The 16,879-nt window shown below is 42.7% G+C and overlaps 1 protein-coding gene across 2 annotated transcripts; it reads right to left on the reverse strand.

Annotated features, from left to right (window-relative positions):
• Nucleotides 1-102: 102 nt before the first annotated feature.
• LOC135493574 (uncharacterized) lies at nucleotides 103-14,026 on the reverse strand. Of its 2 annotated transcripts, none has more exons than XM_064780994.1 (2): nucleotides 13,914-14,026; nucleotides 103-2,738 (listed from the first exon to the last, which is right to left on the reverse strand). In XM_064780994.1, exon 2 carries the CDS (start codon nucleotides 2,716-2,718, stop codon nucleotides 769-771), a length of 1,950 nt encoding a protein of 649 aa, XP_064637064.1. In that variant the 5' UTR covers nucleotides 2,719-2,738; nucleotides 13,914-14,026; the 3' UTR covers nucleotides 103-768. The 2 variants fall into 2 exon arrangements, with proteins under 2 accessions (XP_064637064.1, XP_064637063.1); XM_064780993.1 differs by lacking the exon at nucleotides 13,914-14,026 and adding an exon at nucleotides 3,175-3,246.
• Between the last annotated feature and the right edge of the window lie 2,853 nt (nucleotides 14,027-16,879).

The raw sequence follows: 16,879 nt of genomic DNA on the forward strand, positions 1-16,879 counted from the left end.
GAAGAAATACAGTTATTTTCACTCGTGTCTGTTTTCTTCCATGTAACTGGTAGGAAATGCACTCCTGAATAAAAAAATACTTATAATATATATCGATTTATTTATTAGAACTGAAAATGTGATTGACACGTACATGTAGTTTGTTCCTAGGCATGAAAATGGAGGGACATCAGTCAATCAGTGAAGTGACACTTCCTGCTCCATTTCCCATTATTTCTATATAGATATATCACAGATCGCGCTTACAGTGTCGCATGCAAAGTTCAATAATTTAAGATACATAGTAGGTCAATGTCGCTTAAGAAACAGCCAGAATCACTTGTCCGAACCTCGACTCTGACTTCATGCGGGAATTTTCCATACCGTAGCTATACGTGAGCTCGTACCTTGCCATTTTTGACCCAGTATAAAAAGCTACTGGAGTGTTTGATCAAATTAACATGAGCGGCTTACTTGCACATTACTAATCAACGAACGCGTAGTTCAGCTCAACGTGATACGTCATATTTTTAACCCTCTCTATATTGCTGCAAGTTTTGTCCAGTTTTTCAGTAAACAATTTCCCGAGAATTAGTTGAGCGCAACTCTAAAGGACGGCGTGTGATGCGCTGTTGTTGAGGAGCTTGCAGGTACATCCTTCGAAGGCGTTCACCATAGAGATGCAAACACGATAACATACCCTACATCGAGTCACTGAGAGAGAAAGCATTCCCCGTCAATTGATAGAGACGTTCAGAAAACGCCCGATTTATGCGTCCAACTGATGTCCTACTGTCTACAATAGCAATATTTCTTCATGTTGAAATTATTGATGCAGCTTGATTGGTCCCCATATCTATTGATCCTGCTGATGTCACCAACTATTGCAAAAGTTTGATCAATTTCTGAAAATCTGACAGTTGTTTCAAATAAACCATCACCAGGAACTGTCCTTACTGCCAACTGGTAGTCGACGAACGTACTAGTCCGGTTACCAAATGTGACAGTGCGACCTAAAACGTCTCCTAAACTTCTTTTAAAATGTAAAACTTTGTCATTTGCGACAATTTCCTGTGCGTTTTCGACTTTATGAACGGACAGTATTTCACACATGCCTCCAAGATTATGAATATCTAACTCCGAGTTCATATGCCGCAGTAAAAAGTCGGCTGCTTTTACGACATTTGGATAGTTTGTATCGATGTCTTTTTCGGAATGACACGTGCACCAATGGGTTAAAATACTCGCGGTGTCACATGACCTAGACGGCAGGACTTCCTCAAATAAAGATATGCCGCGTTTGAGGCCACTAGTTTTCCTTGATAAAATCTCATCGGGCTGGAAGTTTCTAATATCCCCTAAAGTTTCATAAATATCAAACGGGGTTGTCAACCGATTACCATTCGTGCGAATGTTTTTCAAAAGTGCGGGATATTTTTTCCGGAACCATTTTGGAAACGCCAAAAACATGGCCGGTAGACGTTCCTCGATCTTGCCGATGTATCCTTCTCGAAGTGAACCAAATCGGACACCATGATCGCTGAAATATATCACGATAGTGTTATTCAAGAGAGCTTTTTCGTGAAGTGTTGTCAAAAACTGAAAATGTGGTTCGTCTGCCGCGCCCGCCTTGTTGACGTCATCATGTGTCAGCCTCGTTATGAACGAGAAAGCAAAATGGGGTTTGTTTTTGAATCGGTCCACGAAACCGTTCACCCAATCCAAAACAATTTCTGTTTCAAGTTTCGGACCAACGCAGTTGTGGTCGTTCCGCCATATTGAACGGTGATTTTCCATAGCAAGGCTAAGAGGGCGCATATAGTAATCCGTCGGTTGTTTGTGAAATCCTGCTTTGTTGAAGTTAAATATGGCGATTTTCGGCGCGTCTTCCGCCATCAAAGTCCGGTACCCCCTCCGAGAAAACTCCTTCCACATGAAGTTGTACTTATCAAATGGGTCATCTGACATCATTTCCGTCCACGGTAAACCTTCAACAAACTTCCCCGCAAACATCGGAACCAAATTTACGAACGTGTTATCGGCAACTTTGTTGTACCCCGCCATCTCCACGGCGCCTAAAGTATTGAGAAGGAACTCGCGCGTCTTTGGCATTTGGCGAATGAAATTCAATCGAGACATTGAATCTAACCCAACCATCAAGACATTCATGGTCTCTTTTGGCTTCTCCCGGTTTATAAACGCGTCGAATTGCAGATTCGCCCGATCATCCATGAGTGATTTGTCCTGAATGAAGGCGTGAAAGTTAGTGTAAATCATGTCTCCATTCTCCCCAAAGCAGGCGATCCGGATGAATTCGGACAAGACCCGGATGTCGTCGGTAAATATGATTGGCTCCTCGTACAGGAAGAGATCATCACTTTTACCGTCGCCACCACGCGTGACGGTTTGGTACTCGCAGCGGTCTAATCCCTGTCCGTAATGTTCCTTTAAAATCGTCATATTAAACCGCAGCCAGGTTTTATCCACATAAGTAATGGCGGGTTTGGCGTCACATTTTATTGAGTTCCCTTTATAAATCAAATGACTTATGCTCTTATCAAAGGGGTCGATATCGGGTATTTTGCACCCTTCCGTATTGACCAACAGTCCTGTCGAACTGGCGTCTAAGAATGACATCTCCATGACGAAGGCATCTTTGGGTAGCATCAACGGAAATGAAAACAACGCTGTCATGGCAACTGTCGCTAGGAAGAAACGTCTTCTGCTGTAACGACCCATGGTACTTGGAAGGAGTTTGACTGAAAAGATAAGGAGGAATGACATCTTAGTTTCTTTTTAACTGGATTCAAAAACCGGAGATGCATAGATTCAGAACCGGATGTACTACGTTCTTCGAAGAAATACCTAAGAGAGACAAAAAATGTAGGGATTTATTAGCTGGTGAAAGTGGCAATGGGAAGAAGATGGACAAAACGCACACGACATACATTGTAACAGATAGATAAGGCAAAACTAATCAGAGATTGCCCAAGCCGCACGGCGATAGAAGAAGATGGAGTTACACCGTCTCCGGGAATACGGGTTCTTCGCAAAAATAGCCGTTTGAAAAAACCATCTCTAGAGCCCCAAAATCCGAGTCATCGAAATGGTAAAAATACGGCTTCCAACGAAACTGACGGCAAGTTGGCATTGCTGCCAGTAATAACGGGTGGTCCACAGCCGTTATCTACCTACCGTGATGAATCTCCATTTGTCAACTGGTTACAAAGATGCAGAAGCTGTGAATCCTGGTCTGCAGATGTCCTCTCACACGGGTAAGTGGAGATAGATTGCATTTGAACAGGTACAGATGATTCAGGTGCGGCAGTCGTCCAATCACGGTCTGCTCCAGGTAATTCTATACCAAAACAATCTATCGCGCGTGCCAGCATTAATAAAGGCGTTGTTTTTGCAGGTGGAGCTTTAAAATCACAATAATAATGATGAATAAGTGAATTACTGCTGGCAGAAGAAAACCGGGTGAAGGAGCACCCCTACTAACTATAGGGGCCATAGAGACAGGCAGAGACAGGCCAGTCGTTCGTCCACAACTTATCGACAAACTGAACTATACTAAAACACCGGTCAATCGTAACACCAACAAGGAAGAGAGGCGCGGCGACGGACGAAGAACCTCCGATAGTTCCAAATGGTACCACTAAGCCCAGAACCTTAGAAAGCTGTTAAAGAATCACTCACCATTGGTTTCAACATGTATTGGTCAGCGGCTATCAATATTTTTCTCGTTACTGCGATAAATAGCGCCAAGCCGTCGGAGAGTTTATGCCTCGAGGGAGTTCCAACTACAATGATTGGCTGTTCCGTAAGAAAATCAAGTTTATATCGCAGCACCTATAATGCGTTGATATTCATACGAAAGATGAAGGAGTTGGGGTACAGGTGGGAGATTTCGTAGATTGGGCCCCAAAGGCACTTTATAATGACTTATAGTCGCTGAGCTGGCGAAGTGGAAATGAATGAAGGCTTTGCTTGCCAAAGTTCGCTTCAGTTGAGATAAGAATTGCCGTGTTTTTAGATAAGCAGCATGTTCCTTTCGGAAAGGTACACTCGGTGCAGGCTAACCATTGACGCATTTTCGATGGTTCTTGAAGTATATCGTAACGTGTTGAAACGAAAGGAAACGAGAATTCGAACAGAACGTCCGAAGACAATGATTTGGGAAAGACTCGTACAGTAATTAGTGAGTGCCTGAGCACCAAATACTAGCATGTCTGGGCGGACTCCCTTTTCCACTTCATTTCAAGTAATAATGAAAGTGGAGGAGAACAAGCCTATTTGGTCCTTCTCGATTTGAAGTAAAGAAAGATTATCATGTTTTACAATAGGAAATCAAATGTCGTAGGGATGCACCGCGTTCTCAAATGATCAGTTTCAAGTGGTATCAACCATATTGTTTCATTTCTACTTTGTTTCGTTTCATTTCTTCGTTCTGCTTTTTTAAATTGCCATATCCAATTGCCATCCTCTGCAATATCATCATTCACCTGTCTAAGGAGTACATGAAAAGAACACGTGTAACATTGGGACTAATTTCCCTTATCATGGCCTGCTTCAGAGTTACAACACCGCTTAGCATTTCTGTGGAGAAAAAGCTAGGAACAAATGCCTCGTTCCGCGTTGTAAGAGAATCATGTTCGGCTCTTACGCATGGAATATCTGGCATATTCAAGATCAGAGCACTCTGGGACAAACAGATTTGGACAGTGGCTATAGAAAACGCCCGGTAAACCCAATGACCACACCTAAAGAAGCGCACTTCCGAAATGTTACATTAACAAGCCCATCGGCGACGGTGGTTCACCAATGGTAGGGGCTGCAGTGGGTGCTCGAAGTGGTCATCTTTAGATCATATCTCGCATCATGGTCCATAACGCAGTGGCGCGATTACAACGAAAAGGTTTCTCATATAATAGAAGTTGAGGAAGCCCTCCACTACCTTTTCGTGAAAGACGTTACTGGTAGCATCGTGATGAAAGGTATAATTGGAGAGAAAGTGGAGTTAAAGAGCCTTACTTTTTTACCCGGCAAGAGGTTAGTTAAGACCTATACCTTAGAATACCGCCTATCATTAGGAAGCTTCGCAGAGCAAAATATTTATCAACAACACGCTCCGGGCGTACTGCAGCCTAAAGAGAAAAGTAATCGGGATAAACTTCGCTGATAATGAGCGAATGGTTTGTGTCGACACAAATACGTAGATGAACTGGAAGCGCGCGAAGAAAGGATACTGAGCGCCATGATGTTTTACCGTCGTTTGAGATGATCATTGGCCCTATTTGTTTTTCGTCCTCTTCTTTTGCGTTCAGCTCTTCATGCTAGGAAAGGCTGTGCTCAGTCCTGTGGCGAATTTTGAGGATGCCAAGTAAAAAGAGAGCAACAATCCCGTTTGGGACCCAACAAGATCCGAACAAATGCGACAAACACTGAAGAACTGGAGAACAGACACATTTGTTCGGCAATCAGGAAAAACGCGCGTACGTGTATTGTAATCCCGTCACCTCGGGAACCAATGGCTGTTAGTGTTGCAACTCGTGTGCCTAGCGTTTGTTTGTAAACATCGTCACTGTCGTCTGCAATCTTCAATCCAAACATTCAGTGAACAGTGTTCTGTGTGTTATCGCTCCTGCTTCTTTTTTACGGTAACACCAACAAACTGAGATAACTATACGACACAATAATTGCTGTGTCGTACCTGGTAACTAAAGATGTGTTTCTGCTCAATCTCTCTCCTGTCATCGCCTCTAACCAAACCTCATCGACTTGGCCCAGACTCCGAGATCATCGACATAACCGATTGCTTCATTGTGTTTCACTGCGTTCTGTGTCCACCAGTCAGTCTTTTCAAATAGATTAGATGATACTTCAGATGATATCACGAATCTGACCGGAACTGATCCATCGACCATCCAACACAACTCCATCGCCTGCGACACCGTGCCCGACACGACTCGCATGCAGTTGGCCTTGAACTAACGCGAAGGACTGATTGTGGCTGTGGGATGTCACTTGACTACCGCAGCTGCGGCTTACAGTTTATTCCCATTCGAAGTGTGGGCTGACCACCAGGTCTCGCCCTTCCCCGATATCGACATTTTCTAATCATTTCCAAGGAAAACATATGATAAGAGCCAAGGATAAGAGCCTTGGATAAGAGCAGAGGAAACAACCAGGCTACGAGCGGCGAACAAGCAGTTGAAGCACACACATCAAGAAGAGTTTAATACACATCAAAGTACATTTCATCTTAGTAAACTTGGAATGAATGGATTCCTACACGGCGTGTTTCCATCAGAATGTTTGCTAGTATATTCAATTTTGGTGTAAAATGGTACTTTTCATGACTTGGCGGCATCTTACCTGTCGATGTTTCGGCGATAAATACCTCCGTGTTTATTTGCTTCCCGTTGTATCGTGCGATCCCATGGAATCGTCTGATCTACATCTATACAATGATTTTCTTAGTACGTGACGTTTAAAGGAAGAACAATTTCCGACATCTGGACATAAACTATATGCTAATTTCAGACACTATGGCAGGCTAATTCAGGCGGTTTTAGAATTCCATGGCCTACCCCCTCATGTCCCATGACCTTCAAATTCACTCCTGCAATAGAAATCACACTCCTTCATCCTGTGGAGACTTTGGCCTGAGGTTGTTGGGGGAGAGGGAAGCTTGTTGTCCCCTTCTTTTCATGAAATCTTAACTCTACCATGTGCCTCGAACACCACATTCTGTTATTTTGCTCAATAGGCCTGCATCTAATAATGACGGTTGAATTAAAACAGCCAACAAGAATGGGTAAAGGAACATTGCGATCTCGGAGCCTTGTGTACCAAGAAAGAAGCAAGATGTCAGACGAATAATGCTTTTTAGCAATAATGGCCTTCAGCTAGATCTTTGAGCAAGAAAGCTCTGAAGAGGCTGTTTTGCTACCTGCTCTGATTGGCTCTGATCTTAGTCAGGTTGCTCAGGTGGGGGCTTCTAGTATCCGATAGCTACGTCAGATTACTTCCCTGCAAGATCAATCTTGTTATGTTGGAAGTTTTTCTTTCACTGTAGGATTGCCGCGTCACAGCATTGTAGTCACGCAGATGGTGAAGGCTAACACTAACTTGCACTTGAAAGTCCATTTCGTGACCGTTTCTGCCTTGAGACCCTTAATATTATAGGCATTGACGTAACATTATGTTCCTAGCAAGAGTTGAAAGTCATTGTTTGAGAAAAGACCTCCACACGACCAACCCCAACCACTTTGATTCGGGAGAGATTGGGTACGTAATCGGACCCACGCCTCCCAATAGGATGCAACTCTTGTTGAACAGAGCTGTGGAGCGCCTACAAAAATTATCAGCCTCTTTCGTTTCGCGCTGTGGAAGATGTTTTTTGCTCGGATCCGATGGCTCAGTCTGGATCAAAATAGACGTTAAATAGAAGCTTGCTCACTCCGGTGGACTTTGGCTGAAAGATTTAAAAGTTAAAAGAAAACAAAGATTGGATTCAATGTCTGTGTTTTGTATCCATATGATACACCGGCTTGTCTTGAGGTAATTACTTTTAAAGCAGATGTTTCACCGCACACAGACCAAAATAGTGAGGTCAAGATGTATGAACTGAACGTCACCTGAAAATGTGTCCTGCCTTGCGAGTTTGAAGAGCGAACATGCGGGGAAGAGCCGAAGCATCATGCCTGTATCAGCGGTACCTCCTGCTTTAAACGGCACTGTACTCGTTGATTTCATATCCGCCATTTTTTCCCGAATTGTGGTTCTTGCCAATCCAGCAGGTCTATCAATTACTTTTTTGGAAAAGCATACAATTTTGACTGAACCATTATCTGTGAGCGAAACTACAAGATCATAAACCTCATCCTCGCAGACAAGGGTCAGCAGCATGATCCTCCATTCGCCCGCTTAGGTATTATCAAGTGAAAAACCCTGAAGCCCAGGATGCTTTATACGTTAGCAATTGAGAATCTACTGAGAAATTCACCTGCATGATTCTAAGTGAAAATCAGGGAATATTTTGAGGTAAACCATCCCTCGCTCTGGCTACCACTCATAGATAAAGCAAACGTGATTTTTGCTTTAGCTATCTCATGTTGTCAAACGAGCCAGTGGTGGGCAAATGCCTGGAATAGCTTGGAGAACTTTAATCCAAGGAACAGCTTGATGGAAACTCTCAACCTTATCAAAAGTCTTCGGGAAAAGCTTTTAAAGTCAGTGAAAAACTCCCGTTAGATTTTGCAGACCGATCTCTGAACGAGTGCAAGTCCTTCCACTAAATGGAGAATCAACAGTATCAACCAGCAATTCAGATGCCTATACGGTGACGAAGCAGAGTCAAAAATACCTTAAGTTTCACACTAACTTGGACCCGATATCAAACAGAGCCCGGCTGTTCAAAACAAATTTTGCGCCAACGCTGGCGTTTGGTCTAACTGAAGTGGCTGACGGACACTAAATTCCAGTACCGTCCGTCGTTTCGAAATTCCTTTCTTGATATTTCGACGAGTTAACTTCCTTTCGATGACTGCATGCACTTCGCTCGGCTTCGACGATTTCAGCTCGTTTCGATGATGTCATTCCGAGTTGCATCAGTTACCCTAATGTGCAACCAATGCTTTCGAGGGTCGAAAGGTTATCTGGCAGAGAATATTACGCGATCATTTCAACCAGATGGTGAATCTATCGGACATCTCAGGTGGAAAGTTGATTTGGGATTCAAGAGATCTGGTGATGAGTGAATTCATCAGAAGCAGGTGTATTCTGACTTGGTGAATGTATGAACCCTTCGTGTTGAGTTCGCTATAATCGCGTTTACAGGGCCCAATGACACGAAATATTTCATTGTTTTATTCATTATTTCATCGCTCTACGACATCACTTCACCAAGATATCCAAGATGTAGCATGATACAGAGAACTAAAGTGCATGCATGTACATTTCTTTGCACATTTGGTGAAAAGATTCCCTATCGATTTCTGATTTGCAAAAAGGTATGATGAAAGGTTCATTCAGCGGTGAAACAAGAAAAAGGAACCTTTCTTTGTTGATGTGACAAGCTAAGAACCAAGGTATCCTCAGCGAAGTTACTGTAGACACCTTGGACAAATTACCGAAGACAATACACAATATCTTCTTGATGTCACTCCAACTTTACTTGTCTCATCTGTGCATTGTTGCACAAGGAATTCTAGACGAGATATGGTGAGATAGACAAGAGGAACCTTGGCGAAATTTACGAAGACAAAGCAGGAGTCATTTTTGCCAAGATTCGATTTCGCGTCCTCCAAGGCAGGTCATCCTAGCGGCGGGGTCATCATCGGGTGAGGTGGCGCCCACAGGCTGGGCCGACAATTCGATCCGAGCTGATTGTTAGCAAATCATGTAAGACTTGTATGAGGTATTTGCCTATACAAACCATGTTTACACTTTCAATTTGATTTCTAGACAACTAGTCGCCATAAAAGCCTATCCAAAAGAACCAGTTTAGAAAAGAAAAGCTGATCTGTGTGACTTTATTTTGGAATCCGTAGAGAAGAGTCGTGTGCAGAAGAAAAAAACCCGCGGAAGACTGCTTACACGGTAAGGTTCATTCAGCGGTTCATTTATATAGCCAGCTACTACAACGAAGAAGACCGTAAAACCGGCGAAGATGGTTATCTGCAACATTTGAAGATCGATGCAGCGGCGGGGTTATCGTCTGGTCATCCCAAAACAACCCAGGATGCAGCATTTTTATCAGCAGATTTATGTTCATTCTCCGCCATGCAGCATATATTCTTGCTGACGGGAGTGTTGCCAAACCAAGATACTATAGTAACCAAGATATTAGCTTAGTCAGCGATGACTTCTCGTATTTTGCAACAAAAATTCCTGAACAAACAACGTTTTTTGGTCATTACTCCTCTTTCTTGATTTAGAGTAAAAAGTGCGCCAACAGTTTTATCAAATATCTCGGTATAGCATGGTGAAAAATTCTTCAACCTTCTCAATCGAACTCTCAGTTTCACAGCAAGAAACGAATTCTAAACACCTGAAAATTCTTTGAGCGTTCTTTTCCAGGGTAAAAACTCTCTTGTTTTGGTTAGCTTGTTAACTTGTGATGGTTGTGCTAATCAATGAATTAGTTGGTCCGCTAACAAGTGCTAAACGTTTATCGAGGATATCGACAGAAAGCTTCAAAACGCTGACAAGTCTATTTTGTATAGATCTATCTCATTGTACAGGACTTCGTGAATTTCATGACAAAATGGCTGCCCCGGTGGCCATGTTTATTTGCTGCTTTCTGTCATGGATTGACTTACAAGCAAGTGCTACTACCACGGCAATTGACAGAGAGAAATTGCGATTTTTATTCGAGTCTTTTTGTGGCATATGTCTTCATTATCCTAGTATATTGTTATTCTCTGTCTTTTCTAACATCAGCAAACTGCTTCCTCTTTATGATAATAGCCGCGGAACTACCCATTTCTCCTATCAGTCTCGCTCATTACGCTGACGCTGCCGTAGAGTAACCATTATTACAACAATACAGCACAATATCATTCAAGTTATTATATAAATGGTTATGTATATTTCACAATGTTTGTTGACATAGCGTATTCCATAAAGGATACTTTTGTTTTGCTGATGAGCAATCGGGACAAAAAATCCCTATATTTGCTCATCTTTGTAATTGCGGTTTAGCCTCGGGTATTGGTATTGGAATAAACATCAACAATTTGAAATAATGCCATAGACATAATACCATAGACGCGTACATCACAATCATTGCTTTCGTCCGTTTGACGCTCGAAATATTACACCGAACTGGTAGATCATAAGTAACCAAGCTCTTCTGTCAAAACTAGGGAAAACAAGACTCTTCATTTGCTTCTTTCATCAGGTCAAGGTCACAACGGAGACTGACAAGGTCAAGGTCACAGCAGAGCCTGACTATGTTCAGATGTCAAGGCTGCACATCCCTGTGGACAAGGTCGCAAAGAAAACGAGAACATGTGATTTCTTGCGCATGCTTCTGATGAAATGACCTCGTGAGTTAATCTTCTCATAAGAAATGTTTGGTACTAGCTGGACCGAAACAAGATTCCCTCCCCCTTCCGTTCCCATCACAACTTCTAGGCCCGCACTCCAGTAGCGAATATTTCAATGTCGCCATCATTTGTCACCAGAAATATTCCAAATGGACTTTTTAAAGAATTCAGCACTTATTTATTGCAGCCTGTGTAGACCTCCTTGATTGAGGTCGGAAATGAAAGCTTTTTTTCTGGAAAAAGTTGATAAAGCTGTTATAAAAGGTAGTCTATTTGTCGAGAGCGATAGCCTTCCTGTCTGTTTTGTTTCTTTCTGTTGATTCAGGTCAGACTTTTCTTTGACGGCCTCTTTTTAATTGGACGTGTGAAAGTGCTAATTGCCTTAGATATCTAATTGTCAACATTCAAATTAAGTTAAGACTTTTCCTTAAAGTACTTACGCAAGTTTGATTGCGCTGGAAAGTGCATGAGGAGTTTGGTGATGCCGGAGAATGGTCCTGGCTCTTTGTAAAGATTGTATCAGAAGACGTCATTCGGTAGACTCTCACAAAAAGCAACACATTTATGCTTGCAGTTACGACAACCTACATCATCTTAAGCATATTACACCTGGGTTGGATATGAGTTTGTTGAGTGTGATATTCATGTTTCTTCCTCCATAATCATTATTTTTATGAAAACACCAAGGATTGATTGTTTTTATTTTTTATCTTGATCCGATCTAGCCCACTAAACTGATCGATGCAATATGCCTATAAACCTGATGAACGTCGATTAACAAACAATGTTGCCATGGTATTCGACCAGTTTTCACAACACCAAAATTGCACCTGCCAAAGATGCTTCCCAAAATAAACAGCCATCATTGACCAACAGAGCTTCGCAGGGGGTGAAATCAATCAGTTAGCGGACGGTAACCTTGACCCCAGGGATTAGTGGACACAATATGTTGACGATATTGAGCTGTTTAGCTGAATATGAAAGTCGCCTGACGCGCATTGCATTCAAATGGACAAAAGCAATGATTTAAAAGAAAACAATCTTACTTTTTGGGAATGAATGAGAGTTGTTCCGAATCTTTTGAGTTCGTATCTTGTGTACCAGGTTGGAAATGATGAGTGGTCAGTGAGAGCATCTGTTGGGAAACATGGTCTGCAGTTAATCCCTTGGAGATCTACCTAGCTTATGAAAGCGTCATTGAATAAATCAAGATGCATTTAGGAAGGTAGAATTCAGACTCAGACAGCATAAGCAAACCCTCAGGGTTTTACCAGAACCTGGGCATGGCGTGTGTCAGGGCAGTTGCCAACATCCAAATCGGTCCATAATGGCGGGCAATTGTACAGCATCATGACACACAAGGCTTCGTGATTGCAAAGTCCCTTAAATCGTGTGTTTGGGGCTTGTATGCGCGCAAACAACGGTCAGAAATCTCCACCTCCCTTTTCCAGCATGGAGCGTGGCTGGTTGGAGCCAAAGGCGTACTCCATCGGCAGGTGTCGTTCCGGTCGGTGGCAGTCGTGTGAGTCCGCGTGCCAAACGTGTCCAGTGGCTTTGAAAAATAATCAAGAGGATGGAATTTCTCTCAACGAGACATCCAAAAGAAATACTAAAACTTTTGTCAGTGGCCCCAATGCGCCAGTCACCAAAAAAATAACAACAAAAAGTGATCAGCATCGCAGGTCGTTTCTTTTGTGTAATATAAGGTACTTTTTTTAGAAAATGGGCTTATCAACATTGGCACATTTGTGGCAAGTGCATCCTCGTTTTGCCATGTAATAGTTTTTTAAGACTATAGAACAATTTCACAGAAACGGCGGGATGATAAAGGCTTGGCGGTATAGACATTGCCAAGAACTCATTTGAAGTAATGAGTTTTTGACAGTGCTGATTGTGAATGCGTGAAATCGACAATAATTCAAGTCAATGTGGTCGGGCTACATCGAAATTGGTGATTTAGTATCTTTAAACGATAAAACGTCCCGACAGCTATATACACTATGTATAGTATGCTGTCATCACTGTTTATATGAGATAGATGATACGATGTTGCAAAATTGTCTCGACTTCGCAGTCATAACCGAGAAAAATATTGCATGTATAAATAACATTCAGTAGTTTATTTCAATAACTGTTTCTGTGTAAATTACTTTGTGAGACACGAACGTCGGATAGTATCCCACTGAGAAGGAAAGAGTCTCGTCGATAGTGACCTGTCCGCTACGGGCGGGACAGGGGTCCAATTTTATTAGTCAAGTCCCAACCTAAATAACAGGCAGTATTTCTGCAGTTAATTGATGAAACAGACTCCGTAGTACATATTCAAGTATTTTAGAGTCTGGATGGTATCTCTTTATCTCATCTTGGTACACCAGATCTACTTCCGGCAATAAACGACAACAGGAAAGTACATGGAATACCTCTCACGCACTTGACCTATTCAAGAATGTGAAAATAGTCTCAAGCACAATCATGGAACACCAGTAATTCGTCCTCAGACATCAGTCGCCAAGACACGAGTATGTGTCAAGGTTATGGTTGCTTTTGGTCGCCTACCACACGCCCTGCATGGTATGGTGAAGTTAGGAAGCAGTGAACGTGACAAAAATGTATTTTGTGTGACGAAATGCCCGATGATGAAAGCTCAAACGCGGCGGGGTTGGTTGTGACTGCACAGCGCCCGACGACAGCGTTACGCCCGCGTTGTCGCATTTGATTTTGTGAAATAGGAAAGCGCATTTGGGGATAAATAAGTAACTGCTGATGCTGTTCGAAACTGTATGGTTCACATAAAAGTACAAAGAATAAAACTTCACAAGGGACTTAAGTACCTGTGATAGACATTTTGAAGAAAAAGTCATTTCTAAAGAAACTCACCTCTCAATAGATCACTGTCTATACTGTTCAGGAAGATTTGGGTTAATCCACACGTAGGCCCGAGTATACTTGATCAGTCTTGTTGAAGCTCTCTCTGACATCCCATTCGCTCCCGCCGGTTGCAGGAGATGAACTGAAAACTTCCCGCGATTAAAGTGCCGTCTGCTCAGCGCATAGGTTTCATATAAAACGGGGATCGAGTTTGGCACCTGGCGTCATGTAAACAAACTTCCATTTTCAGCAGGCGATCAGTTGGTGTGGAAATGATACAAAAAGCTTGTGCGTGCATCATATCTCACAAAATTGGTGGTAAAAGTTGCACCACTGATATACTGAGATGAACTAATGATTTATTCATTTCAAAGTGTCCAGTTACCGGAAACCGAGGACAAATTTTCGCGGCTCTTTCGCGAACATTTCTGAACCCAAATTGTACAGCTAATGGAATAAGACCAGGGCAGTGCGTAGGCTTCGTTTTCGTCCCTTTGCCGAGGACTGCATTGTTCTTGCTTTTCTGATACAGGTAGTAATTTGATAGAACCTTGAGTATCAGCCTAATTCTCGAAGAAGTAGACATGTTTGTGCAAAACGTGGGTGAGGGATTTAGTTGGCCCAGATTTTAGTTTCAAATATTTTGCTAGTATTGCAGGACAATTCTAGATTCGCTGGCGATTTTCATGTAACGTTTACACGGCAGTTCTTAGATCCCGTTTGGATAAGTCGCGACCCAACTGGAAGCCATTTTTGTATAAAAATAACATATTGCAAACCCGACTTTAATAGCGAAGAGAAGAAAGTGGTATTACAATCAGATATGATGCACCTGCTCCTCAGGTTGCTGCAGTTGGTTTTCGTCTGGACAATTTTCGACTTCATAGGCATATACACCTCACCAATCATTTTTTCACTCACCAACACTGAAAAACCTAGCGAACCACTACGCGGCCGAATTAACCCACCTGTAAAAAACATAGAAAAACTATTAGCGCGTAATTTCAGGTTCTGGAGTTTCACTTTTTCCTCAAAGTTGAAAGTAACCGTTGTTTTTTTTACGTGATATAAGCTTGCAAAATTGGCATGTACTAGGTAATTTCAATCCATTATGACTTGAATTCTCTTCACCCGAGACTTCCAAAGAGCCCAAGAAAAACATCAAGTATTGTAATTTGCATGACACTCCTTCAGCTGTGGATGTATGCACCCTCTGATACTTCAGACTTTTGCGCGCAGCCGTCGAGCAGCACTGCGAGGGAGTGTAGCGGAATCAATGTTGAGTAAAGACAAATCCTTTTTCCTTTAGTTTATGGCGGGTGCTGGTTGCGCACTTGGAGAAGCAAGGATGAGACGCAGACTTGAGACAATGGTGCTATATTCTGTGATTGTAGGTGTAGACAATTTAAAGTACAGCACGTCAAGTCCTAAAATAATATTTGAATAACATCGCCCACTGAACGCCACATGTTGAAAACTCTCGCCAATAGGTGCAGTTGATTCATTTTGGTCATTAACCATTAACATGAGCCCGCCACTTTTTAACCTGTTAAAGCATGGCCACTGACCATGGCATAGAGCGGGAAAACATGATGTAAGAGAAACCAAGCCCTCATGGAAAATGCCCAATCCTAAATGTTCTGTGAAGGATAAAGTCGCGTGGCTACAGAAACTGATGTCCTTTTATTTATTCCTCAGACTCCCTCTCAAGACTGAGGACGAAGATTCTACAGGGCTAGACGTATTCGCCACGACGTGTTGGCTAGGACATTATTTCCCCCCGTGGATTTATCCGTGGAACGTCTTGGTTCATGCACCGCAGTTCCTTGCGCCAGGTCAGCTTCGGAGTACGGGCTTAGATGAAGCAGCATCCTTTACCCTACCAAAGAAACTGATGTTATTGTTTTGATTCTGAAAGTATGGAAACAAAACCCCGTGGAAAGAGAAACATTCCTGTTGTTGCACGTGCGCTACCATCCTCGGATACCAGGGTCAGTTGTGTGCTCCTCCCCTCGCACATATACATAATAGTCAACAACTATCACATGTGTAGGCACCATGAAGGCCCTGAAGCTTAGGTTGGTGAGCCACTTGGGAGGAAGCATCTAAGCACTGGTAAGTTTTGAACCAATTCTAGTCTCAATCAGAAGCCGTCACGACGGACGTTTAATTTGGCGTTGAGAACTTGCCTTGTAACGTAATGCATCGTGTCCGTAACGATGGTTCCTAGCCGGTTTTACAGCAACCGTTTGAACTTGTCTATCCGGCCGATGTGGAATTAGTTACAAAGGCTTCCCGTATTTTGTGCAGCCCCTATTTTTATAAATAATGCTATCCTAACCCTAACCCTTACCCTAACCTTCCGGGAGCCGGGGCTGGGCGGGGGGAGGCTGGGGGGGGGGGGGTAATACCAACAAGGCATTGGGAGCCTTTTAATCCTTTAATTCGCCCGCGCGTATGAATATAAGCTACAGTAGATCTATGTGAAAAACATTCGTGAGGTCTCATTAGGGACTTTTTTGTATTCATGCGTGGCCAAGCCCTAAATCATTGATTTCTCAGTCCTCACAGTATGTCAGTGTTGATTCAGCAGTTGTTTTGGCAAAGACATGTTTTTTTTTAGTTTCTGCAACCTAGAGCGCTACTCAATAGGCGGCTAACAAGAAACTACGCATTTACCGTTGTTGCCGACGTATGTGTACACTGAACTTGGGATGTGCGTCGGCTCCGTATTGAAATGCCGTCCAGTGCCAGTTGGTGCATTTTTCGCTGATTTGTACAAAATTCAACATATCTCAAAAGTTCAATGGTTGACCCTGGTTTTTTTGGGTTTTTTTGTGTAGCGTAACCAACTGTCTTTCATGGGAGAATGGTCACTGTAAGAATTATTCAGGAAGAAATGTATAATATTTGGGGTTTTTCGTGATTGTCCGGCCCAATTGGCAATATTTGGGATGATGAACAGAGCTAGGAGC

The sequence above is a fragment of the Lineus longissimus genome, chromosome 9 (assembly GCF_910592395.1).
Source record: "Lineus longissimus chromosome 9, tnLinLong1.2, whole genome shotgun sequence".
NCBI lineage: Eukaryota > Metazoa > Nemertea > Pilidiophora > Heteronemertea > Lineidae > Lineus > Lineus longissimus.